The following is a 27,924-nucleotide window of genomic DNA, read 5'->3' on the forward strand; positions in this document are numbered from 1 at the left end:
GACAGTGTTCTGTATTCACACACAGTACACATTCATTATTATACATCTGGGTAACACAGGTTTAAAGAGGAACACATGAAGCCAAGTATGAGACATGAGCCAGTTTTATGGTGATTCATTTCTGTAAATGGGAAGAGAAGCAAACAAGGACTTATTTTTGCACCATGTTCCCCATAGTCACAGGCTAATGCTTACTGTCAATTCTGTGCAGGAAATCCCCTCAGTGTATTGGATTGAGAAAGGGTGTTTTTATTTCTTATTGAATGCTGGACATTTACTTGTAATGAAGTATGTTATCATTAATGTATTGGTACTTTGACTCAAGTATAGAATGTGAATACTTCACACACTTACTGTAGCCAGAGGTGGGAGAAGTATTCAGATATTGTACTTAAGTAAAAGTAGTACGAGAGTGTAGGAATACTGTTACAATTAAAAGTCCTGTATTCAAAATGTTACTCAAGTAAAAGTAGAAAAGTATTAGCATCAAGATATAGTTAAAGTACCAAAAGTAAAAGTAGTCATTGTGCAGATTGGTCCATTTCAGAATAATATATATGATATGTTTTATAATGATTGATCATCAAAGTGTTCTCAAAGCTGGTAAAGGTGCAGCTAGTTTGAATGACTTTGTATACTGCAGGGTAGCTTGTGAATTTACTCCAGGTGGAACTAAAGTCTGATTTAACACTTGATTATATTTCACATCATTCATCCAGATCTGTAAAGTAACTAAAGGGATTAAATACATGTAGTGGAGGAAAAGTACACCATTTACCTCTGAACTGTAGTGGAGTAGAATTACAAAGTAGCAGAAAATGTAAATACTCAAGTACCTCAATATTGCACTTAAGTAGTAACTACTAGTAGTAGTAGTCGAGTACTTGAGTAGTTCATTTACACCAGGGGTGTCCAAACTATGGCCCGCGGACCATTTTGAATCGGCCCTCAGCAAATTCAAAGAGTATAATGGAATATGGCCCACAAATTAATCTTGTGCTTGTCTTATATTGTAAGCCTACTTCTTAAATATAAATGTAAAAATATATTACAGAGTAGTATTCATGTGTTAATAAGACCACTTCAATTAAAGTTGGAAACATTTTCTAACATATCTTAGTTGATAAGAAAAAAGCCCAATGACTTATTTACATAACAAGCTTGAAATACATCTTTCCTATTTCTCCTTATTATAATCAATCTGAGGCCTCTGTTTTAAGGATGAGCTCAGGGCCGGCCCTAGACATTTTGGTGCCCTAGGCGAGATTATGATTTGGTGCCCCCCCTCCAAGGAATACACAATAGAATATATAAAGAATAAATGAAAAATCTCTACAAAAGACCAATACACTACAAAAACTGAAACGTATTGACATATTGGTTATATACATAAAGGAGGTTTCAAATGTATTCATTATTGTATGAACATGTTTTAATTGGCGGGTGGACGTCACATCCTCTAGGGGGGTCCGGGGGTATGTCCCCCGGAAAGATTTTTTTAACATTTTAAAGTAAAATGCTTCAATCTGGTGCACTTTGAGCAGAATTACTAGAGACTAAATCTAGGGGGTACAACTCTAAAACACCCATATGAAAAAGATCGGTTTACATTTTAATAATCAAATAAGTAAGTGAACATAACCAATAACCCATAGCCAATAACAAATGAATGTAACGTATTTTATTTTTTGTTGTTCATTTATATCTTATTTTACCAAGTTGACATTTATTTATTCATGCATATTTTTTAATATCTCCAGTTTTAAACAATATTTTTGGTTTTCTGTCCTATAGTATGCATTGGAATGATTTCAAACCTGTTTTTATTTATCCCAATAATTATAAAGGTGTGCCTTGGAAATACTTGTTTACATAAATTGTGACCAAACCGTTTGAGTCCCACTGAGATAACTTAGACTAAAGTGAACTATCTAAACACTCAAGAGTCCTTTTTTACCTCACTGAGCTGTAGTTATCAGCCTCAATCCAACAACAATCCATGGTACCGATGCGCGCCCTCTCTCTCTCTCTTGCTCTTTTCTGTATGTGGCCCTCGGTTTGGACACCCCTGATTTACACCATTCAGCTCTGAAGCTCTGCTCACACCTCTTCATGTTACCTGTTAGCTTAGCACAGTGAGGGGGGGGGGGGGGGGCTGCTTCATTAAGCCTCTCTCTCTCTCTCTCTCTCTCTCTCTCTCTCTCTCTCTCTCTCTCTCTCTCTCTATCTCTCTCTCTCTCTCTCTCTCTCTCTCTCTCTCTCTCTCTCTCTCTCTCACTCTCTCTCTCCACCTCTCCCCCCCCCCCCCCCCAGCGGCCCCTCCTCACGCGCTAGCAGGACTCTCCCTCCGCTCTCTGTTTTCTCTCCCTCCCCTCTCTAACTTTGTTTCGTCCCTAAAACAAACTTCATCTCATCGTACTGATCTTCTCCAGAAGCTCCGCCGTGTTCCGGGCAGACATGGTCGCGGTGAGGCCGGGCTCCGGGTTCCTGAGCACCGCCTGTGACAGGTAAGCTTAGCGGGCTTTCCGTCACTTTTTTTCGGACTCGATGCGAACAAGGCTCCCTGTGTGCGGAGCGGAGGATTACTGAGCTGTCTGCGGTTAAATTCACTTCACTGTTTCACTCCACCACCCGCAGTCATATGAAGTAATCTTTAACTACTCTTTATAATGTATCTGACAGACCGGATTAAGGGAGAGTGTGCATAAAGTGTGTAAAAGGTAAAAAAGGGTCTCAGTGCCATGAAGGCATCCTCTCTGTGGAGGAGGAGGCTTTCTGTGGGAACAATCCTAACAATACCAGAGGTGGAAGAGGTATTCACATTCTTAACTTAACTAAAGTACCAGAGTTTAGGATTGGTATATTAATAATAAAAGTCCTGCATTCAATGTGTTACTCAAGTAAAAGTAGAAAGTATTAGCATCAAAATATAGTTAAAGTACCAAAGTAAAAGTAGTCATTGTGCAGATTGGTCCATTTCAGAAAGAAGCACTCATAACAGCAAATTACAGCAACATTGCTGCCACCTAATTTATTGTGAACCCGCTGGTGGTTTTAGTTACTTAAATATAATGTTGCATGGTTTCATAGATACCGAATAATCATATTTTAAAAGTTTTTCCTCAGAAATAGTAAAAAGTACTACATTTGCTTCCAAAATGTAGTGGAGTAGAAGTATACAGTAATATAAAATGAAAAAGTACCTCAAATGTGTACTTAAGTACAGTACTTGAGTAAATGTACTAGTAAGTAAGTAATCTTTAGCTACTTTTTGTAAATGTATGTGACAGAGTCAGCTTACAGTGTGTAAAAGGTGAAGCAGGGTCTCTATGTCGGGTGACAGTTCATACATTCATCTGTCATAATTTAATTGCTCTGCATTTTTACGAGTGGTCGTGGAAAGGCCTGAGGCAGGGACTCATCGTGATTCAAGTCTGCATCGCTCTGGGCAACACAATTACACCTTGCCTCTTTCTACTCATCTCACCATGTCCTTAAGATACGTAGACAGTAGCCAACATCACAGCCGAATCAGAACTCAGTCCAATAACACGAGTGAACGCAGCACACATTGAGTACTATTATGTAATATTAATAATAATAATAATAATAATAATAATAATAATAATAATAATAATAATAATAATAATAATAATAATACACTAAGAGTGATGTCTCACTTCCTGTACCATCTGGGTATGTTTGTTTTTACAATGAAACATCAGACTGATGTACTTGTACTTTAATGTGATTGATTGTATGCAAAACATTTTTGTATTAATTCTGAACCAAGGAAAGGTATGATTATTCGTCCTTATTTAACACCTATTGACACATTCCCATACTCTTTTAATACTTCTACAATGAGGTTTGACACTCTTCCCTATAAAAAACTTTCTTCATCACTTCTTTAGTACTGTAGTCCTTGCATTGTGGGGGAACATGTTCAGCTTCATTTGAAAAGGAATATCAATTTAGGGCTGCAACTAAGATTAATTATATTATCCACTTCTACTCTTGATGCTATATAATACACACTTAGAGTGCTACAGTAGTTAAGAAAATAATCGTTAAATAAGGACCTACGATTTAGTGTAAAACAAAGCATGTTAGTGTGAGATGGATAAGATGAGGTTTAATTCAGACTGACAGGCTTTCTCAGTAAAAATAGATCCTCCTGACACAGGCGCAGCTTTAGGGTGATAAATGAGTCCAGAGCTGCCCACCATCCTCATGTTCCCCACAGAGGCATGTAGGGTTCAAATGTCAAAAATGGACTTCTGGAGGCAGAGTTTCATGTACCAAACCTGAGCATTCTCTGTTTATCAAACACAGCTCAGCGTTACAGTGGACCTCAGTCTAGACGCTGTTGAAATCACTACCAAAGGGTTTCCAGCAGGCCTTACCCAACACCTCCACTCGGGTCATGGAATGTTCTCTCAGGGACTGTGTTATACATTACATTAGGAGGTTACATTACTCTCTCTCTTCTCTTGATCGCCCTCTCTCTTCTCTTGATCACCCTCTCTCTCTTCTCTTGATCGCCCTCTCTCTCTTCTCTTGATCGCCCTCTCTCTTCTCTTGATCGCCCTCTCTCTCTTCTCTTGATCGCCCTCTCTCTTCTCTTGATCGCCCTCTCTCTCTTCTCTTGATCACCCTCTCACTCTTCTATCACCCTCTCTCTCTTCTCTTGATCACCCTCTCTCTCTTCTCTTGATCGCCCTCTCTCTCTCCTCTTGATCGCCCTCTCTCTCTCCTCTTGATCGCCCTCTCTCTCTTCTCTTGATCACCCTCTCACTCTTCTATCACCCTCTCTCTTCTCTTGATCACCCTCTCTCTCTTCTCTTGATCGCCCTCTCTCTTCTCTTGATCGCCCTCTCTCTCTCTCCTCTTGATCACCCTCTCACTCTTCTATCACCCTGTGTGTGTGTGTGTGTGTGTGTGTGTGTGTGTGTGTGTGTGTGTGTGTGTGTGTGTGTGTGTGTGTGTGTGTGTGTGTGTGTGTGTGTGTGTGTGTGTGTGTGTGTGTGTGTGTGTGTGTGTGTGTGTGTGTGTGTGTGTGTGTGTGTGTGTGTGTGTGTGTGTGTGTGTGTGTGTGTGTGTGTGTGTGTGTGTGTGTGTGTGTGTGTGTGTGTGTGAGAGCACCATCCTGCATCTGCACTGAAGAAACTGAAACGTTGACCTCAATTAAATGTATTATGTCAACAGATTTCACATAAGTGTATTAGGCTAGTTGAAAGCAATACAATAAGTTGAACCTAATCTTTTTTATCTAAACTTAATATTATTGCTTTCAACTAACCTAATACTCAGTTATGTGAAATGTAACTGTATTATGAAACGGCTGGGTGCGTGCAGGGCCAGCGTCTGACAGAAACACCATGAAATAAATCTTAGGAAGTGACTGTGAAGTAACACAGAGAGCAAAGGGGGGGGGGGGGGGGGGGGGGGGGAACACACTCAGATCCGGCTGCTCCATGGATTCAGTGAGTGAGGATCTGATGGCAGAAGGGTATTAATATATTTTGAGGGTGTACAAAGAAATTAGAATTTGCATGAAACAAAAGCTAACAGCCACAACGCCTCCTACATTATGGGACAGTAGTTGCTAACAGTGCTTTGAATAGAGGTCCACTCACTATGGAAAGTCTGCATCATCAGGCCGCAGCTGTATCTCATTATTCATGGAATGCAGGGCTTTAGTAAGAAAAGGCTGTGCAGAATATGGGCTGGCTTTCTCAAATCTTTCTCCCCCCCCCCCCACTCTCCCCTCTCAGCTGAGCTCCTTCGGCGATGCCACAGTCCCCTCTGAGACGATGAGAACACACACCCGCGGGGCCCCCACAGTCTTCTTCATAAGTCTGCTGTGGCCCCTGCTCGCCGTGCTGGACGTGGGGGCGGCGGCGGAAGTGGACCCCAGCGAAGGAATCCCCTTCATGGGGGGGAACTACAATGGTCACCCCATGCTGTACTTCAGCCGGGGGGAGGTGGAGGAGCTGCAGTACGCGGCGGGGGGGACTCACAGCGACATGGCGAGGAGGATCCGCGAGGCGGGGGAGACCATGCTGGAGCGCCCGGAGCTGTACCTGCCCCCCTGGAGCCCCGCCGAGTTCAGCGCCCGCTGGAACGAGTTGTACGGGAACAACCTGGGGGTGCTGTCCATGTTCTGCCTGCTCTACCCCCACAGGGCGGGGGCCCTCGACCTCGCCAAGGACTACATGGAGAGGATGGCGGCTCAGCCTAGTTGGTAGATTTTTTGTCTTTTTCTCATCATCTCTTATACTTCAGATTTGAGGCCTTTTGCAAACATATGTATACATCTGACCCCCCCTCCCCTTAGTTGACTTATACTAATTAATGATATATTATGTCAACAGATATCACATAACTGTATTAGGTTCATTGAAAGCAATACTATTTGGTTTAAGTAAAACACATTAGGTTCAACTTAATATCATTGCTTTCAACTAACCTAAAACAGTTATGTGAAATTTGATGACATAATACATTTAATTGAAGTCAACGTTTCAATGTTTTCAGACTTCTAGATGGTACCTGGCCCCCCCCCCCCCCCCCCCCCATTTGTGGTTTTTAATGCTCGACCCTCCCCCTCAGAGGCTTTCTCTTCATCTCTTGTGTCCTCATGTTCCTCTGTGGGCAGAGCTCTGGTAAAGATGCATCTTGGTCTGATAAGTCTGTGCTTCAGGAAATATGTTTAGCAGCTGTTTGCTGAACATGAAAGGAAATGAAATGTTCAGATGTGAGCTGAATAGCGCTCTGCAGGGCCGCCAGGTCCAGGCGACGCCTCTAACTGTTTAAAATATAAGGAAAACCTGCTGCTCAGATCCCTTTCTCAAAATGTCAAAGCATATCTAGATATTTATAGAGGCATTAAGCCAGTATAAGACTCATTCATTTAAAAGAAAATAAGCAAAGACCGGACCTTTGTTCAAACTGGCCCCTCTGATTCGTAGTTCCCAGTTTCTCCCTCCTGATGATGAGGAGTAACGGCACGTAGTAGCTGGTGTGATTCAAGATGAGCCCCCTAAGCCCCCTAAGCCCCCTGGTGTTATCTGTGTTGTTGAGTGGGATGCAAAAAGGAGCGTTGAATAGGGTTTCCCATACATCCTCTGCTGTGCTGCTGGTAATAGCATAGACTCTATAGTTCCTACTGACATTGAACTAACCACAGACACCCGTCAGCTTCATGGAATCACACAGCGCTCTGCTACAGTTGACGGAGGGCTGCCTACAATTCATAGAGGCTTCAGGAAAATGGAAAAAGGAAAATTCGAGAATGGATCATTTCTTTGACTTAATTCAGTATTTAAAATAAGAACATTTATTGACACATGTGCCATATGATATAAATGTTTAATAGTCTCTGGCGATTAGACCCCGATCCTGATGTCGTATATGTTAAGAGGGAAATGCAGCCGTTAGTACATAGACTCCCGGGGTCTGGACACTGGTGGTGATGTGGATTGGGTTAATGGATTGATGAGGAGGTGGGATGAAGAGGAGGTGTGATGAACAGGAGGTGTGATGAGGTCTTTGGATCAGCTCTCCTGGCACTGGATATGATGACAGGGGGTGGATGGGGGGGAGGCGGGCGGCAGCATGAACACCTGACATCACAGCTGACTGCAGGAGGGAGGAGAACCATTATAAAGTTTGACGACAGCACGATGATTGGCTGCTGGAGACTGTGGTGCAATGTAATTGGTTAAAAGAGGACGCCCATGATGAGCTGGGTGATGCAGCTGAGGAGAGAATGTCTGTATGCCCAGTGTTCCTGCTTGACTGCAGAGAGGAGCCACTGAGCTGTGGTCTCACGTCTGCAGAGCGCTGAGAGTCCTCTCCTCTTTCATTCTGGTCCCTGAGCCTCTGAAGGCTCCAGGAGTCACTCGCTGTGGTTCCATGACCTTCAATTATCACTCCGACAACTTCAGGAACCGTGTTCTGATGGGGAACTTCTACTTAGTGGCATACTGCTGCATGCTCCTTTCTACACACTGTGCAAACATACAGAAGTGAGATTTGGTTTGCTTTGTCATCATTTGATATGACTGACTCCATTACTAATATAGAAGTCACCCAGTTAGTGTTCCTTTGCATAAGCAGACAGGAAGTGGTTTTTGATAGCCCTCAGCTGAAACTGCCACTCTTTTGTTTGCCATTGTCTGCTTTATTTACAACACACTTTAGAAGTACATAGTCTTTGGGTTTTAAATATACAGAATATGATCAAAAAGGATACTGTATGGTAGATAGATATAGATAGATAGAAATGGTGTCCCAACTTGTGCTTCTGACCTACACAAACAGGAAATCATAAACTCATTGATGTTACAATTAACATCAAATAAACCCCACGTCTTTAAAACAGCTTTGAAAGAAAGCGTAAGAACAGAGGCTGACGGGATCCTTTGCAGTTTCAAACACAGCAATTAGTTTCATCACTACATCTGAAGTGAGCAGAATGCTTCCAGAACACCTTCACTCTTTAACACGTCAACACTTTGCTCCTCTAAACTCCCAGGAGTCAGCGTTCTTAGACCCCGGCGCCTGTAAACCAGCAGAGGATTTGCACACACCACACTTTGAATGTGTCTTTATAGGCCTCTTTATTGGTAAGAAAGTGTGCAGCACTTGTGGTAAAATGCTACTAAGCATCTTTATTTTTGCTTTCAACGTGGAAAGATGTTTTACAGCTGTGGTAAGGATAGTTAAAAGGCTTTTTAATGAAATGCCTTGTTGCTCATGATAAACATTTTCCAGAAGTGCATTTAAAGAGCGAACATTTCACACCTGATTACCACTCGATGTTAGTTTCCCACACGCTCTGCATGTGTTGGTGCCTGGCCTTGAGCCTGCTGTTGGTTTGTTTTGCAGGTTGGTGAAAGACGCTCCCTGGGACGAGGTTCCTTTGGCGCACTCTTTGGTGGGGTTCGCCACTGCCTACGACTTCCTGTACGAGTTCCTGAACAAGGGCCAGCAGGAGCGCTTCCTGCAGGTGATCGGCAACGCGTCGCGCCTCATGTACGAGAAGTCGTACGTCCGCGGGTGGGGCTTCCAGTACCTGCACAACCACCAGCCCACCAACTGTGTGGCGCTGCTCACAGGGAGCCTGGTCTACATGACCCAAGGTCAGTGTCTGCCATCAGGTCTTCATATGTTGCTGTTTCCGGCAGGGTGAAGACACGAGGCAGAGATATTCAGATTCCCTTAACGCCAGGGGTGGGAAGGTTGCTTAAAAAATGTAATCCGTTACAATAACTAATTACCTGTTAAAAAAGTGATGTCATCTAATTACCCCACTATTAAAGTGGTAATTTCAAATGATCCTGATTACTTACTGTTACTTTTGGATGTCACATATTTAAATAAAGACAATAGAAAATACATATCAATAGGATTGCTTTAACTTATTGTATTCTGAGAACAGAAAAGAGAAGAAAACACAATGTAACATTAGAAAAGAAGACACCAAGATCTTCTGAATCAGAAATGTGAACTCTTCTCAGTGATTTCTAAACATGCCATTCATTAGGGAAATTCAGGCAGTACGCCTAACTATTCCAAGTGTTGGACTCCAATACTGAATGTGATGATGATGAAGTAAAAAAGCAAGCAATGTTCCATCCACTACTTTATTAACTCATATTGTAGGAGCCCTTTTGTGTGTTGGCATGTCAGTTGAAATGTATTCAGTGACTTCACGAGCCTGCTTAACGCCTTTTACACAAACCGGTCTCTGATATGATGGGAGCAGATACTCTACATGTAGCTTGTTGTCTGAGCTCTGTTGGAGCTTTAGTGTTAGGAAGCTGCCTCCCTCAGCATTAAGGAGCCGCAACTCAACTGAAGGGATCTCATGAGTCTGCTTTTTCTCTCAGGTTCTCACATGGTGTAAAGCAGGGGCATCAAAGTCAGTTTAGTTCAGGGGCCACAGACAGCCAAATGAAAGTGGGCCTAACCAGTCAATCACAGCACAATAACCTATAAATATCCACAACTCCAAATTGTTCCCTTTGTTTTATTGGAACAAGAACCTTCTGAAAATGTTCACATTTAATGAACTATCTATAAAGTATATATCTATAACTATACACAAAATAGGTGCAAGTTAAACAAGTGTATGCCTCAGTTTATCCTTTACACGTGTGCATTACATCTCACAGACAGTGTATATCTACAAAAGCACACAATGTTAATGTCTTCTCTGTCATCCCACGGGCCATATGTTTGACAACCCTGGTGTACATATCTGCTATTTAGTGTTTGTTTTTGACCTATTTAGTGTGCATATTTGTCTGCTGTTGTAATCACGTACATTTCCCCGCTGTGGGACAGATAAAGGATTTCTGATAGTTTGATATAGACTGAGAGGACTTACACCCAACAAGGATGCAGTTGTGGAAACATCACAGTAGTTGTCATTTTCAGAACACCAGATTTTTAGATATCAAATATTGGTTGGGAATATTAGCTCACTGTAATAAGTATAGCTTTATTTTAGAAACACATATTCACATCTACCGTACGTCCAGGATGCTGATTCCAAACCCTTCTTTAGGGACTAGTATCAGAGCACAGCAGGGAGTCTGGCAGAGAGCCAGAGCGTTAGCCCCTCAGCTCTCTGGGTTTTACAGTTAGGGCAGTAGGGCTGCAACCAACCAAGTTTCATTAGTCAATCAATTTAGTCAAAAAAGAACTTTCATATGAGAAGCTGGAGCTTGAAAAATATAATTAAATAGTTTAGCTCTGAAGGTTGGTTTGACTTCTGTTTAAAATGATTGCACTCCTTTAACCATGTTTGTTAAAATGTTTGCTTCCGTTTTGCAGATGTGTTAGTAGATTAAAAAAGTCAACGTAGCTTTTTATCAAGCTTATCGGCAGATTTCTTATGCAATGGTTGTTATACTCAGTGACAGAGTGCCATTTGGTCTTCACACTCAAAACACACACACATATAAAAACATACTGTTTCATATAAATATCATGTTCTTCATCAGCTTGGTGAGGATTGTCAGTTTGCTTTGAGAGTGTGAGTGCAGTCAGCCTGAGGGTCTCTGTCATTGCAGCTCTTAATCCTTTGTGATTGTTCTCAGGATGAGTTTCCACACAAACTTAAGTACAATCTTAAGATACTTGTACTTTACTTGAGTATTTCCATTTGATGCTACTTTGTACTTCTACTCCACTACAGTTCAGAGGTAGATGGTGTACTTTTCCTCCACTACATGTATGTAATCCCTTTAGTTACTTTACAGATGTGGATGAATGATGTGAAATATAATCAAGTGTTAAATCAGACTTTAGTTCCACCTGGAGTAAATTCACAAGCTACCCTGCAGTATACAAAGTCATTCAAACTAGCTGCACCTTTACCAGCTTTGAGAACACTTTCATGATCAATCATTATAAAACATATCATATATATTATTCTGAAATGGACCAATCTGCACAATGACTACTTTTACTGTTGCTACTTTCACTATATTTTGATGATCATACTTTTCTACTTTTACTGAGTACATTTTGAATGCAGGACTTTTACTTGAAACAGAATATTCCTACACAAAGTACTTCTACTTTTACTTCCTTCCTATGAGTACTTTTCCACTCTGGCCTTGGTACACCCCAGTCCTAAATGACAGCCGGCAGAGTTTTATTTGAGGCTTTTTCCTAGGGTCACAACAGAACACTCAGGAGTCATAGTCTGACCTCTTTTTGCTTCATTCCATTTTTTTGTGGAGCGCAGGAAAAGGTGAGTGTGCTCCAGTGTGACCTGAGGAGGGGGGGGGGGGGGGGGCACAGCCACAGCCACAGCCACAGCCACAGCCACAGCCACAGCCACTGCTCTGTTTATAACTGCCTTCATTTGCTAACAGTGTTCTTCACAGCATGTGACGGTGATAATGTCATGGAAGCAGGGCTGAGAAAAGCTTTTTGAAAGGCTGCTGACACATGGTGTACTAGCATTAAGACAAACATGAAGCTACTCCTCTCTCTCACTGTAACACTGTGCAGAAGCCTCACTGCATTCCTCCAGAGGATATGTATCATTCATTTCCTGTGCCAAGGGATGACATTACGTCCAAATATTATTCTGGCTGTGAATAAATGGACCGGTTCCAACAAGCACGACCAGAGAAAAAGAACAAACATGCTCTCTTCTTCTTCATTGCTTATCTGACACAAGCCTTAAGCCCATTGCTGTTTGGACTAGTTATTATTGTTTCATTATGTGGGGCCTAAAATATCACACGTTGAACAATGTATGTGCCACTCACTCAAACAGAAGTGTGCACTGACAGACTGTGGCTTAGATCAGCATATAAAGAACATTCCAGACACAGGTGTTTGCTTGTTGCTGCCTTCAAGCTCAATATTCAACTGGACCCCACTCCCCTTTCCCATGCTGCCCCCCACAGCCAGGGGGCTGCATTACTGTGGTGGGACAGTCCATGCTGTGGGCTCGGGGGATATTAGGAACGAGCTGGGCGTAAAAGTGAAGATAGCAAAATGTATCATTAGATTTGGGGTAAGACTACATCTGAATAATAAAATGTATCATATATCTTCAGACAGTGATACATATAGCAGTGCTATTAGTTTAGCTACATTTGCTTTATAGTCTAGTCTCCAGCTCATATAGTCCTATTGTGAACCCAGGCTCTCAGCAGCAGAACCCCCACTCCCCTCTGCCACTGATTACGCAAGCTAGCCACATTATTAGAGTGTGGGAAGAAAGAGTGAATGAGTTACTGTACTCTTGCGTGAGACGTTAGTCTGCTTTAGTTTTCATTTTCATTACGTGATGTGATGATTCTCGTTTTTTATTCTTCTTTTTCCGTTGAAGTCTTTATTATTCCAGTAATAGCTGTGGTGTCATTGTGTGGTCAGCACTGTCAGCATTACTTGGAATGTTTCTGTTTCAGATCTTGTAGTTTCAATTCATGGTACCTCCCTTTCTTTGATCAGTCACTAGGCTTGTTTGAGATGAGCTGCGGCTCGCCTCGAAAGTAGACGAGAATAGCCGATTGCAGCCGGGGGAGGTCTCAAAAAGCTCGCCTGAAGTCGGACAGCTCGGAGTCGGCTTGACTCCGTTTGCATTTATAAAGAATGCACAAATGTGTTTAATCGTTCATGTCGATGTATATACTAAGTAAATACATTTGTTCCTGCTCAAGATTAGATTCAACTTTATTGTTATTGCACAGATTACAGGTACTGAAACAACGAAATGCAGTTTAGCTTCTAACTACTGTAAACTCATCTCGAGACTCTGCACCGTGCTCTGATGCTGTTGTTTTATGCTTTATGAACGGGGACAACAGAGAAACATATTCTTCATGACCAAAGTTGGAATTGAAATAAAAAAGGAAAGTGAAACTTATTGTAACCAGTCTGTCAGGTGTGTGAAAACTGGACCAGTATTCCAGGTTCTTAAAGGATGGGTAATAAATGAAGTCGAACACCAGAGTGAACTAGAGAATGCAATTCCTGAAGAAATTGCTAGTGGGAATGCTTTATGCTGAAAAGTAATGTGTAAGAAGAATTTAGATTGAAATGATACATGAACACTGGGGGCTTGAATGTGTGATAAGAGAAGAAAAGAAAGTAAAAAGGCTTGGAAAAGCAGCAGAATATTTGAACTGCAAACTTTTGAACTAACTTGATGGCGAATGATCTGTCGCCATGGCAACGGCATTTGATGACACCGCATAATACGCTTAGATGTGTGGATGGCTGCATCGTTACCAAACCTGTGAAGTTTTGGGCCATTTGGAACATTTTCACTGAAGTTATGAGAAAACCGTGTTTCATGGCGAGCATTGTGTTGCCATGGCAACGGCATTTGAAGAAACCCCATAATTGACGTAAAGCTGTTGAGGGCTGGACCGGTGATATACAAGCGACGTTTTGTGGAAGAACCATAACAGATATCTGTGAAATTTCAAAACGTGAAGCATGTCAAGGAAGTTGAGTATCTGAAGTGTAATTTTTGTGTACTTTCGAGTTAATAATGTGGCCTTTTTGGCAGATTAACTAAAGGTGTGCGGCTGCTGCTGTGAGGAAATATCAGCCTGAAATTACAATGGGTTTTAATGGAGACATGTTGAACGTTTTTGTCACTTCATGCCCTCGAGAGGCATTTTGTTTAATTATTTTGCTTAATTATTTGTCATTTTTCAAGCTACGAGATGTTTTCCTACGTTTGTCATGAAAAATTATGTCTCAGGAATGTAGGGTTTGGGAATTATGGCAGTTTTAAAAAAATATATGAAGGGAAATTTCAAGATTTGCTCCACTCTAGCTGTGACATCACGCACTCTGCCTTAACGAGCTGCGCAATGTTAAAGTTCAAATGTAAAAATTGGATGAATTATGGGATGTATCTCTGGAATTATGAAAGTTATGAATGATAAAACTAATAGCCTGCGATTCCCGACCGAGCTGAACGTTTTGATGTTTGAACGGAACTTCTGCGATGTTGAATGTGGGAGGAGAAGAGGGCCAAAATAAGTCGGCATTCCAACTAAATTAAGTGAATACTGAGATTTTATAAAGAAAAAAATATATATATTGGCACAGGAATAAACAACATTCTTCTAAATAATTCCAATTGTTTTGAAAGCGCTTGACACTTGGGTGCAGCCCAAATAAAATTAAAATAAACCCCCAAAAGAAAATAGTTCTTTGTTCAGTCCCTTTAAGGTCCTCTCAAAATCCTACCACTGGTAGCGGAAAGATGAGGTGTTCACTGTTCAGGCTATCATTGGTAGCTCGCCATCCCCCTCGTCAGGGAGAAAATCCAGAGTCCAGAATCCAGAATCCAGAAAATCCAGAATCTTCTTATCCAAGGGTATCATAAAAACCCAGCCGAGGAGAATAAAATAACAATCAAAACTCCCGCTTTCCAAAGCAGCTCCAACCTCCAACGACAGCCCCAGAGATTGGTCCACCGCCGTCCCAGTGAAACTCTTAAGTTGCGCTGTTTTGTGCATATAATGATCACAAGTGTCTCCGTTCTTCCAGCGTGACGCTGCTCCCTCACACACACGTCTTCAACATGCCCTCACTAAACTGAGTGAGGAGGCGGGACTTGGCGTATTTTAGTCCAACAGCAATCATGATTGCGTTATGAATCAATGAGCTATGTTCTTAAAAGTTGACCATTAAACTAAAATATACTATAAAATAACTAAATAAATAATAAATAATTATTACCAAACAAAATACAAGAACCTTGTAACCTTGGTTTATCCAGTGGGTTACATTATGCTCGTCACCCTCTCCCTCCGGTCCACATTAATACAAATGATCCCAATACGTATTATTGTATGAAAAGATCTTAAAATCAATACAAATGTATTTATTATAAACGTTAGTCCTTAACATCTATCACTGTATCACCATTCAAACATCTTTTAAAAGTTGAACAAACCCCACACAGCTCAGTAAAGACTGTGAAATGTTGACTTTATTTGATCATTTCAGTAAAAACTAACGTTCATATTTCTCTTTTTGATTATAATACTGATGAACGTTCAAAACAAAGCACTTTGGCAACTTACCACATACGTTTTAAAATGCTTAATAAGCACCGTAACTTTCATGATATCATTTCTCGGTCATAATCGGTTGTTTCCGTGAACGGCCGAATGTTGTGTGACGGCAAATGCTGCGGCTGCAAGGCATTGTGGGGCAGCATTTTCTCCTCTCCTTTCGTAAAGGGAGGTCCAGTGGTTCCTAAGCTAAAGGAGGTTATAAAGGAAGTTTGAAACCTCCTTTCCTATCATCTAGACCAGTGGTTCTCAACTGGTGGGTCGCGACCCAAAAGTGGGTCGCGGACCCGTTGTGTGAGTGAAGAACAAAAAAAATGGGAATCTTTGTTTAAATTTCTTTCTTTTTTTGTGGAAAAAAGTCAAACTTTTATTTTGAAGGCCTGATTTTCTAACGCTGTGCATGCAGTAGGCGCTGGACCGGAAGTACCGGAGACCATAAACGGTTTTGAAAACTTCTGTCGTCACGTAGTGATCATCCTCTCAATAAAACATCTTTGCTGATGTTTTTTCGAGTCTTCTGGCCAATCAGAATCAAGATTGTTGCCGGAATTCCCCACGGAGAATAACTTTGCAGTAGAACTATTCTTTATACATCCATGGGTACAACTTCAGATAAAAATGAACACATAATGAAATATGACCCCCGGTTTGATGATTGACAGGTCACAGAACAATGGGAGCTATCTACCCTTACCCACAATTTAAAGTAATTCACACAGACTATCTCCTCTTTGCTCTTCTCTCTGTGAGGAGCAGCAAGTTCAGCTTTAGAACAAAGTGAAAAACAAACAATGGCATCAAATATTATTAATATGTCGGGTAGTAATACATTTATTTATTTTCTTCTCAGAGTGTACCAGAATGTGTTAGTATTTCTAAAAATCTCCTGGGGTTGGGTTTTCAGCATGTGTGCCTTTTTATGTTATAGAGTGGCGAAGTCCCTCCCCTTCCGGTTGAGCTCCATGGGACCTTATTTTGGAAAAGTTATGTATTGAAGTCAATGGGGAGAGAAAGATTATCTTTCGATCCCGTTTGAATTGTGCCACGAATTACACATATGATGTTTGTCAATTTAAAAGATAATTTTGTAGGTCAAAAAAATTAAAATGTGTCGGAAAACTGTAATACTTTTTTTTGTGTGAAACACTCAATGAACTACATCTCCCGTCTCGCACCACACACCAAGACGGCCGTCACGTTGGCACATTTCACTTCTTTCTTTCAGAATGAGGCGAAAAGTATTAAAAGAGGTGAAAATCACTCCAAGTCTGGGCATGTTGAGAGCTGTACATACACACAAGGGGAGTTAGTCGGTTCCGTAAGAGCCAGCATGCGGGACCGGGATTCTGGGATGTGTAGTCTTTCTAGTTGCGTTGTTGTTGTAGCCTTTATTTAACCAGGTAAAATCCCATTGAGATCAACGATCTCTTTTTCAAGGGAGACCTGCAGTACATGGTTACACATTCAAACAACAGAAAACAAAAAGGACATCACAACATAATTACAGGGGTGCAAATTACAACCTATTCACAATGACAGATATCAAATAACATTTCATTTATCCGAGCTTTAAAATGATGCAGGGGAACCAAAATGCTCAGTTTAAAAAAAAATTGCATAGTGTTCCAAGCTAGAGGAGCATATTTTTCATAGTCTTATATTTCAACAGTTTTACGACAAACTGTGACTTTTTTTACATGGAAATGATTTTTTAAGATTGACAAACATCATATGTGTAATTCATGGCACAATTCAAACGGGATCGAAAGATAATCTTTCTCTCCTCATTGACTTCAATACATACTTTTTCCGAAATAAGGTCCCATGGGTCGGAAGTAGATGGGCGGGACTTCGCCTCTCTATTAGTCCTGCTAACTAGCCAGTGGAGGTCTGTATTTTCTACCATCAAGCTGCTGCTGAAAATCTATAATACATTGTTATCTACAGATGTATGTGTCAGAGCGTTTATCTGAAGTAAAATAACTTTACACATATGTAGTGTGTTGCCAAATCACATCTTTTAGCTGATTGTTTTGGTATTTAGAATTCTGTTCTTATCAACCCTTCTTTCCAGCAATGCTAAGAATCTGCCCAGCAGAAAGCAGCAGAGCAGTTAGCAGATGGTTAGCCCAACATCCACCAGCTGAACGGTCAGATAGTGTGGGGATGGTGGAGATGGTTACATGTCTCATGCTTTGTTTAGCAAGAGCTGACAAAACGTGTTTATTTTTTCCCTGAAAGCCATTGTTAGTGAACAAGCAGTCAGGCAACAGGACACACGAGTTGTTTAAAGAAACTGTTTTTTTTATTACCCCAAAAAACATTCAAAGCAAGAATCTCTAATAAATAGGCCTATATAAGAGGTCAAGAGAAAATACCTCTAATAAATATAACAGCAACTTAACAGGTGTTAACTGAACAAACCGACCTGCCACAATGACAAAACAAGGAACATATAGTGGCTTGGCAAGGGGTAATTAAGATGAACAGAATACAAAAGGACCAATCCCAAATCCCCCCTTTGACATGGAAGCATGGGGTTTGTCCCAGTTTGACCCAAATGGCTGCTTGCATTGTTTATCCGTCCTCACCCCTCAGTCACGTCTTTTGCTGAACCAGGAAGTACTTGTGTTAACTGTGCTAAAATGTTTGAAAATAAACTAAATAATGTCAGGTTACAAGCAAATAGAAAGTTGACCATTTCAATCCAATGTGTGGTGTTAATTGTTGGCGTGTTTTACTGCAGCTGAACTGAAGCAAATCTCCTGGAGGTGAGGGTGGGGTGACCAGGACAGCATCTTTATCATTTGTCCCACACATTGAGCCGATGTCCCGCATTGAATTAACAGTCACCAGCCTAAAACTTGGCTTTTATCCAATGGCTGTTTAGAAAAGAAGAGAGGGCCATCACCATTAGCTGTGACATGTCCCTCATTGTCCTGCACAAACATACTGTTAGTCCCCCATGTGTCTTGTTGGCACCTGGTCCCCCTAGGTGAGAGTGCAGTGTAATCATTTAACCCTGTGTGGCTGAGGCCATCACAGCCATCCTAAGGACTGAATGGTACACTACACAGTGTTTTTACTTTTGAGGAAAGTCCTGAAGAGGCTCGCAGGCCGAGCTGCTGTGAAGTGTGGCTCTGGACTGAGAGAGCCGCTGAGGCGGTGTGTCAGTAAATATCGTCTTTGTGCATGCCAGGAGTTCCTGTTTGATGGTAAATACCTGCTCTGTGTGGGCCCAAACCAAACAGTGTTCGGGACGTAGCTGCTGGCCCGGACTCCTCCAGAACTGTGGCTGCAGTGTGTATGTGGTCGCTTGTTCCCAGAGTACAGTCTCTGTGTGTGTTCCAGTGTGTGAGAGGAGACATGGAGCAGTGTGTCTGCGGGCTGTCAGTGTGGAAGGTTTCTTCAGGGAACACACTTAGAAGACGTGTTGGCTGTAAGGCTGTTTTGTTTATTAATTCCTTAAGTGACATAACACACTCGTATACTATAAATCTCTCATTTTAAGTCCTGGTGATAATATATTCACAAAGAGAGGCACTTTCATGGTCCTGCTTGCAGAGAGGATCACTGCTCTCATAGTGTTCTTGTAGTTACAGATTAGATTAAATTCAACTTTATTGTCATTGCACGGAGTACAAGTACGAAATGCAGTTAGCGTCTAACCAGAAGTGCAAAACAAGCAGAAAGTGCAGTTATTCAAGTATAATATCTATATATATAGTATATACTGTATAAAAATACATGTGACGAATATAAACAAACTGATGTATTTACACTACAAACAGTATAAGGAGGTATAAATATTATTAACAGCAGTATAGAAATTGATTACACTATAGATCATGTATATAAATATACAGTATAATACAGACACTATCCACAGAGTCAATATGAATATACCATTACATTTTTTGTACATTACATGTTACTTGTTAGACGCTTTTATCCAAAGCGACTTACATACTCAATACTGTGGAGAATCCCCACAGGAGCAACTTGGGGTGAAGTGTCTCAGGGACACAAAGACATGCTGACTGCAGTGGGACTCAAACTTGCTATCCCATGATTTGAAGTCCAGCACACTACCCACTGAGCCACAGCCTCCCTATATATACCATAGACCGTTATTGACATTTTATATTATATGAGGTCACTCATCAAATTCAGTCAGTCACGTGGACACAATATATAGATGTAAGAATATCTAATGTTGTGTTCCATTCCTTTTTCTACTGGCCATGTGCACTTACACATTACTGTACTCTCCTAAATTGTTCTCAAATTGAGCTCATCAGTCAATCAAAGTTGCCACACAAATATGGTCCATCAATCATTGATAGAAGCTGGAGCGACACACGTTCTGTTCTGCTGTCTCTTCTGGAAGGAGCAGACAGAAGTGCTTCCCTCGGCATCGCACTCGCTCAAAGTTGAAATGATTTCATCTTTGACCTCCATTGCAAGCTGACCTTCTAAAGAAAACAATGATATAAGAGCTATACGAAGGGGCACAGAAAAGCAGGGTAGGTAACCATAGCAACAAAACGAACTAGGTGTGCTTACCGTGAAGCTCTGCCCAAAACCTTGTGATTGAGCAAAAGCAAGTCTCTGTCACGTAGCACAGCTATTCTCACACAAACAGAGCGCTGCTGCCAAATGGGTTATGGCAGCATCAAAACATTACATGAGATATTTCAGGTGTAATCCACAAACAACATCTCCTGAAATGTACATTTCAGCTGATTATTTTCAACACGTATTTACAAGGTAACTAGCATATAGAACTTCAAATACTATATAATAGTGGACAGCAATCTGACACCAGTGTGTATTACACTTATTTAACTTCAGAAACAATGGGATGTAAACCTATGTTTACATATATAATGACGTGGTCATTTAAAGATGTGAATCTGTTCATCACCTGCTCTCCCCATGGCTTATCAGAATCAGAATTCCTTTTTAAGTCCCACAGCGGGGAACTTTACAAAGTCACTGCACAAGTGGCATAACAGGTAAAGAAAAAGTATGCAATAATCCAAAAGAAAAGCAGACATTAGTAATCAAATTAAAATAAAGACAATTATGTACACAACCATGGCTAAAACATGAGTAGCAGCACATTAAGTAAAACTAAGTGACATATAAAAAGCATGTTAAAGTATTGCAACCTTAAAATAAAAGAGTTTTGGGACAGTTATGAAAAGATGTATTTTTTTGTTTTTTACATAAAGTGATTATAGTACAATTGCAAATAAGTGTTTATATTGCACATTGCAGGTTTATTGCACACGAGTGCACAGTCTGTATTTGACTGTGGACAAATGAATACTGAGATGAACTATGGTATAGTTTGGTAAACGGCTGTCAGCTCAGCTCAGTGTGCTGGGTTCAGTTTACGGCTCAAACCAAACATGTTGGTGCAGCCCTTCAAACAGATGAGGGTCGGGGGCTCACACTGTGTTCCTGTGTTGCAGGCTACCTGCAGGAGGCCTACCTGTGGACCAAGCAGGTGCTGTCCATCATGGAGAAGTCCATGGTGCTGCTGCAGGACGTGACGGACGGCTCCCTGTATGAGGGCGTGGCCTACGGGACCTACACCACCCGCTCCCTGTTCCAGTACATGTTCCTGGTGCAGCGCCACTTCTCCATCAGCCACTTCGACCACCCCTGGCTGCTGCAGCACTTCGCCTTCCTGTACCGAACCGTCCTGCCAGGTAAACGTCCCATCATTTCACTTCATGTCATTGTTGTTATTTCAACTCATACTATTACTACAGGTTTGTTCTTATTTTTCCACATTTTATATTTATTCTTATTATGTGTTCTATCTGTGTTTCTATCGTATTCTGTTGCTGCTATGACGCCTGAATATCCCTATGAGGAAGGTCCATCTTATCTTACTCTGAAACAACTGAAACGTTGACTTTAATTAAATGTATTTTGTCAACAGATTTCACATAACTGTATTAGGTTAGTTGAAAGCAATTATATGAATTTGAACCTAATATTTGTATTCAAACTTAATATTACTGCTTTCAACTAACCATATACAGTTATGTGCAGTGGCGGCGCCAGAGTATTTTTGTTGGGTAATCTATGGTAGGGCTAACCCATACAGTGGTGGTGCTCAAGTCAGTATTTGCAATGTAATTACATACACGCTATATCGGCCCCCTTGACAGTGAAACGCCACGCGTGAGGTTTAGATTATTTCCCTGTCTCAATCAAAATGGAACTGTATGAAATAAAACGGCACATTTGTCTTGTAGTAAATAAAAAGGGATCACTGTGAACGTGACGTATGATAGTACACGTTGAAGATCCAATGGGGATACTGAATGGCGGTTTCGATTGATCTCAATCAATAAGGCATGACGCAGATCCAACGTTTCGTTGCTCTGATTGGCTCTAGGTCTATTCAAATTGCATTCGGAGGCATTTTGATCTGACCGTGGGCGCTGATATTATAACGCCAGAGAATTTCCACACCTTTAGTGTATAAAACTCCCCCACTACTTAGACTATTCCTTGCACCCCTCTTCTAGCATAACCCCGAATGGTCTCAACCATATTGCATCAGTAACGTGCACTTGTTGTTACAGCAGGATCAGTTTGTGTGTTGTGGACACGACCCGTATATTTTCGCAAGCCGTGTTCTCAACATTTAGCATTTTGCTTATTATTTAATTTAATTTGCTTACTTTAACATCACTTTTCATGGTGGGGCTAAGGTGGGGCTAAGGTGGGGCTAAGGTGGGGCTAAGGTGAGGCTAAGCCATTTCTTGTGTAGCCTACCCCAGCCATACCCTGGCGCCGCCACTGGTTATGTGTAATCTGTTGACATAAAACATTTAATTAAAGTCAACATTTCCGTTTTTATAGTGTATCTTATTTTATCATCCAAGCGTCCTTGCGTATATGAAAGGCGCTATATAAATTAAAGTAATTATTATTGTTATTATTATCATACTTTTTTAAAGGTGTTTCCCGGAAATGGATATATGAAAGGTGTCTAATGCAGAGCAGCGACAATTCATGAGTAAAGCTTTACTGAGCTATGATTGGCTGATACATCCAATGAGTCGAGAATTCTTTACACCAAAAGTTGGACCTTTGAATTAGAGAAGAAAATAAGCTGCCACGCTGGGGAGGGGCTTCCCCTCTGAGAACATATGGGGTGTGCATGCGTGCAGTCATTACCTTCCTGGATGCCTTCAGAGCTGATCTGAGACATGCTGGGGGGGGGGGGGGGATTGGTCTGGAGGTCAGATGAAGGGCAGCAGCAGAGGAGGGGCTGCAGGTCAGGCTCGGACATTTCACAGCCCCCGCCAACACTTCCTGTAGCTTTCTACAGCTTTCCTCTTCCTTCCTGTCTGCCTCTGTGCTATCCACTGTCCAATTATGCCCCATAAGCATATCAGTCTAAGAGGTTGGAGTGTGTGTGTGTGTGTGTGTGTGTGTGTGTGTGTGTGTGTGTGTGTGTGTGTGTGTGTGTGTGTGTGTGTGTGTGTGTGTGTGTGTGTGTGTGTGTGTGTGTGTGTGTGTGTGTGTGTGTGTGTGTGTGTGTGTGTGTGTGTGTGTGTGTGTGTGTGTGTGTGTGTGTGTGTGTTTAAAATCAGAGCTCCAAGACAGGATTCAATGTCAGCGCCACTTTTCACTTGGTCATAAGATAAGATATACTTTGTCAACAAAGGATATCCTAAATATCCTGATGATGTGTTCAGTGTCCAGCCACGCTCACAGGGATGCTGCTCCAGAGTTTCTGTTTACGATTGTTTATCCTGACAAATGATTGACTGTGATTACAAGCTGAAGTTCTATAGCTGGTTTCTAAGAACCCTCTCAGCAGCATAGTGAGATAACTAACAGAAGTACAGACAACAAATCAGTGCCAACAATCTGTGCTGGGCTGTGGACTGAGCCGGGTCACAGCAGAGGGGGCTGAGGTTCATGCTGGGGGGGGGGCATCTTTGTAACATATCCGTGACTTCAGGGACAATTCTTTGTGCTGAGCTCTGTGTGGTAGTTTGTTGGAATTGACAAAGATTCCACACAGTCATCTCTTCCCGCCTTGTTTGCACTGCACATTTCAGCATCAGTCATACATGAGCATTTTATTTGTCTTTTTGTCCACCAATAAAGTTCCCCCTGTGTTTTCACCAGGATTTCAGCGGACGGTGGCCATTGCAGATTCTAACTACAACTGGTTCTACGGGCCAGAGAGCCAGCTGGTCTTCTTGGACCGCTATGTGTTGCGTAACGGCAGTGGGAACTGGCTGGCAGATCTGATCCATCAGAACAGGGTGATGGAGGGGCCGGGGCAGGCGGGGAAAGGCCAGCGATGGTGTACCCTCCACACAGAGTTCATCTGGTGAGACGCTCCACTTGGTTTCATTAAAGGAAATACAATGCATTTTTATCTTCAGAATCAGAATTCCTTTATTTGTCCCGCAACGGGGAAATGTACGGTATTACAACAGCAAAAGTATAGTGCAGATTCATTAGAGTAGACTTACACTTACACATTACATAAAGAGAGAGTAGAAAGAATCCGAAAAATCTGAATCAGAAACAGGTTTATGGCCAAGTATGGTAAAGAAATTAAGTAGCAGTATATTTTAAAAGACCATATACAAATGTAGAAGTAGCTGGTACTATTTACAGATTGAAAAATAAATTGAAAGAAATATTAAGCGTAAATTGCAGTGGAGTGTATATTGAGTTGATATTACTCAAAGTGTTACGTTTACAGGCAGAGTTATTGCACATCAGGGGTATAACAGTGGGGAAATGCACTCAAAACCTACTCCATTGGCCAATTGGGGTTAGGGTTCTTGTATTTTGAGAGAAATATCAACTACAATGTATGTACAGTATTCAAACCTCTCACTGTCAGTGGCTTTTGATTGATGTCTTTATTGGTACTTCACCCCTCTGACATCCGTCCTCTCTTGTAATTGCAGGTATGATCCAGGACTGTTTCCAAAGCCTCCATCAGATTTCGGAACATCTCAACTTCACCACTTTGAGGACTGGGGGGTGGTGACGTATGGCAGCGCTCTACCTGCAGACACCAACCGTACCTTTCTGTCCTTCAAGGCGGGGAAGCTGGGGGGGCGGGCCATCTTCGACATCGTTCACAAGAACAAGTACAAGGAGTGGATCAAAGGGTGGAGGAACTTTAACGCTGGCCACGAGCACCCTGATCAGAACACTTTCACCTTTGTGCCCAACGGGGTCCCGTTCATCACAGAGGCTCTGTATGGACCCAAGTACACCCTGCTGAACAACGCGCTCTTGTTCAGCTCTGCTATCCCAGGGAGCTGCTTCAAGCCGTGGGCTGGACAGGTGACAGAGGCCTGCGACTCCAAGTGGTTGAAGTACAAGGTGGGGCTGGCGGCGGATGCCCAGGGCAGAGTGGAGGCTGCCATGGAGAGGCAGGGCATGGTCTTCATCCGAGGGGAGGGACATTCCTCTTACAGTCCCGAGCTGAAGATCAGGAACTTCCAGAGGAACCTGCTCCTTCTCCACCCACAGCTCCTGCTCCTGGTGGACCACATCCACCTGGACCCGGACAGCCCCACCAGGGCGATGAGTGCCTTCTTCCACAACACGGAGCTGCCATTCCAGAGTACCAAGATAGATGGTGTTCATGGAGCTTTCGTATCCCACGGGGAGGATAACTACAAGATGTTCTGGATGGATGACACCGGCTACAGTAACAAAGGGGTGGTGGGTTACTGGAACTACCCTCGAGGCTACCCGTACAATGGCTCCAACTATGTGAACGTCACTATGCCATTGAGGAACCCTCACACCAGGGTTGCCTACATTTTCTATGGACCAGGCGTGGATGTACAGAGCTTCAGCCTGCGTGGCGATGACCAGAGGGTGGACATCTACCTGTCCACCAAGGAGCACAGCTACACCATCTACCTGCTGACCGGAGAGGTCCCCAGCAAGCCCCTGTTCGCCATGGTGCTGGTGGACCACAAGAAGATCGTCTTCGAGAAGTCTGCGGCGGCTGAGGAGGACAGCTCCCCTGAGGAAGTGGAGGAATACGTCAACGTGGTGGAGGACAACCTGCAGCACGTCAAGCCCGTCTTCCAGCAGATGGAGAGACACATCCTGGGACGGGTTCTCAACACCGCCAGCTTCAGAAAGACTGCAGAGCGCCTGCTCCAGTTCTCAGACAAGAAGAAGACGGAGGAGGTCATAGAGAAGATGTTTGCTATGTCCAAGAAACAGGGCAGGGGGAAAGGGGGGAGGAAAGTGAACCTTGGGGAGAAGCTGTCTGAGACTCTACCTGACATTTTCGCACAGGTTGAGGTGAATGAGAAGAAGGCGAGACAGAGGACTTCAAAGCGTACATATGAGGACAGTCCAGAGGAGGGGGAGGGCGACTCGCGGGCCTTTATGGATTATACAGACGGTCGCAAAAACAGAAAGGGGGCTTTTGTCAAGGGCCGCAAATTTAAGGAGGTTCACATGGTGGCCACGGCGGGGAGCGAGGGTCTCTCCAGCACCGCCTCCTACATCCGCCTCTTCCTCCTGCTGAACACGGCCACCTTCTTCCTGCTGCTGGCCGTGCTGCTGACCCGCTTCCAGAGGGGGCGCAGTCTGCACACGCAGAGATGTTTCTACACCATCCTTCTGATCGACTGCTTCATCCTGCTGTACCTCTACTCCTCCTGCTCTCACTCACAGTGTTAACACACCGCAGAGCAATGACCCCATGCTGCCCCCACACCCCGTCTGAGGCAGATTTTAGAACACAAAAGGATAGTTGCCAGCATAGTGAACCCGGAAATGTTGAGGGACCCAAAGTGTTATGTTAGAAATGTATAGTAGGGGTCCCAGCACATAGAAACTGCCGGATGCTAACCTGCATATGTTCAGAATCAGAAACGGTTTATTGCCAGGTAGGTTCACACGTACGAGGAATGTGACTATTTGCACCATTAGCATAAATAGCATTAATTAGCGCATGCAGACAAAAGCAACCATTATTTTGTTCTTTTAAATGGCAGTTTTGAGTCCCCTAAAACTTTCAAATCGGCCCAAAATTCATCAAAATCAGGGTTAGGGTTTAGTTATTGCCACTTTCTGGTTAAAACTGCAATATTTGATCCTGAAAATGTCAGAAATGGATTCAACACCCTCAATAACCTCCAAAACCACTCAAACTGTCCTAGTCGGCCACCCGTGTTTATAACTTGTGTCTGCATAATATGCTAATGAACACAACTTGTGTAAATGCGTGTCTATGCTACGGGCTGGCAAACAGACTACAATATGCAGACCACTTTTCCAAACACATATCTGAGATTTCAAGAAAAATTCTGATAATAAAAATATTTTCTATTAAAAAAGTATTGTAAGAATAAAGTTGTCATTTTAAAAGAAAAAAGTCCCAATGTTTGAAAGATAAGATTATAAGATGATCCTTGAAACCCTTATCTCTTTGATCATAGTCACAGACAGGCTGTCAGCTGCTACTCTTGGAATGAGTGAAGTATAGCTTCTATCTGAGGACAGAGACGACACCATGACATCATGTCTTATCTCATATAAGACTTTCTCTGGGATTAGGACTCTTTATATTATGCTTTTATTCTCTTCACATCATGGCTTTTATTCTCTTCAGATTATGATTATTAGACTTTATACTATAATGCTTTTTGTTTCTCAATATGATTCTTGTTTCTAGCTTTCTATACTTTAAACAAAATGTTATTATGTCTTTTGCTATCATCATATTTTCTTTCTAGAATTTACAACTTTATTTTCCAAATAATAATGAATATTTTGTATATAGCCTTAAAATCACAAATTAGCTTCATTGGGCTTAATTTGTATAAAAGTATATAATTTGTGTAAATTGTAATGTATAAAATTAGAACTGTTTCTAAAATGAGGACGTCTTTATTCTCCTCACATCCTCACCTTTCCCCCGGAGTTATTCTTGAAATCTCAGATGTTGTTGTTTATGGTTGAAGACTGGTAAGATCTACCTCACGGGTATTCAGGAAAAACAGCTGATTCCAAATCAGAATTGATGAGACCAGACCTCCTCTGATGTAAAAGCTTCTGTGGAGCTTCAGAACGAGTGTGTGTGAAGTGTGTGTGTCCGGTCTGTATCAGAGGTCAGAGGTCAGCCACTATGATGCAGGCGCCCCATGTCCTGTCGACATAGTTCATAGGAAAACATTGAAATGTATATATGTGAAAGCAAGATATATTTTTATGGTGTTTTTTTACCATTTGTAAATAAAATTACCAAATGCATTCATTGTGTTTTGTGTCTAGTGAATGTGTGAACTCTGAAATGTTAGTTAAA

The 27,924-nt window shown here is 42.1% G+C and overlaps 1 protein-coding gene across 3 annotated transcripts; it reads left to right on the plus strand.

Moving 5' to 3' along the window:
- Positions 1-2,323: 2,323 nt before the first annotated feature.
- On the plus strand, positions 2,324-27,872 carry dse (dermatan sulfate epimerase). Of its 3 annotated transcripts, XM_034150634.1 has the most exons (6): positions 2,324-2,507; positions 5,778-6,247; positions 8,896-9,149; positions 21,059-21,298; positions 23,748-23,955; positions 24,548-27,872. In XM_034150634.1, the coding sequence occupies exons 2-6, from the start codon at positions 5,817-5,819 to the stop codon at positions 26,295-26,297; spliced, it is 2,883 nt and encodes a 960-aa protein (XP_034006525.1). In that variant the 5' UTR covers positions 2,324-2,507; positions 5,778-5,816; the 3' UTR covers positions 26,298-27,872. The 3 variants fall into 3 exon arrangements, 2 of the variants coding, with proteins under 2 accessions (XP_034006525.1, XP_034006526.1); XR_004557580.1 differs by lacking the exon at positions 24,548-27,872 and having other exon boundaries at positions 21,070-21,298; positions 23,748-23,912; XM_034150635.1 differs by lacking the exons at positions 2,324-2,507; positions 5,778-6,247 and having other exon boundaries at positions 9,064-9,149; positions 21,070-21,298.
- Positions 27,873-27,924: the final 52 nt, after the last annotated feature.

This window comes from Trematomus bernacchii, unplaced genomic scaffold (genome assembly GCF_902827165.1).
Source record: "Trematomus bernacchii unplaced genomic scaffold, fTreBer1.1, whole genome shotgun sequence".
NCBI lineage: Eukaryota > Metazoa > Chordata > Actinopteri > Perciformes > Nototheniidae > Trematomus > Trematomus bernacchii.

Bases quoted from the DNA above. Each gene is read 5' to 3' on its own strand.
- dse (XM_034150634.1), top strand. From the start codon at position 5,817: ATGAGAACACACACCCGCGGGGCCCCCACAGTCTTCTTCATAAGTCTG. The intron at 9,150-21,058 runs GTCAGTGTCTGC...CCTGTGTTGCAG, and splicing joins CCTGGTCTACATGACCCAAG to GCTACCTGCAGGAGGCCTAC. The intron at 21,299-23,747 runs GTAAACGTCCCA...TGTTTTCACCAG, and splicing joins GTACCGAACCGTCCTGCCAG to GATTTCAGCGGACGGTGGCC.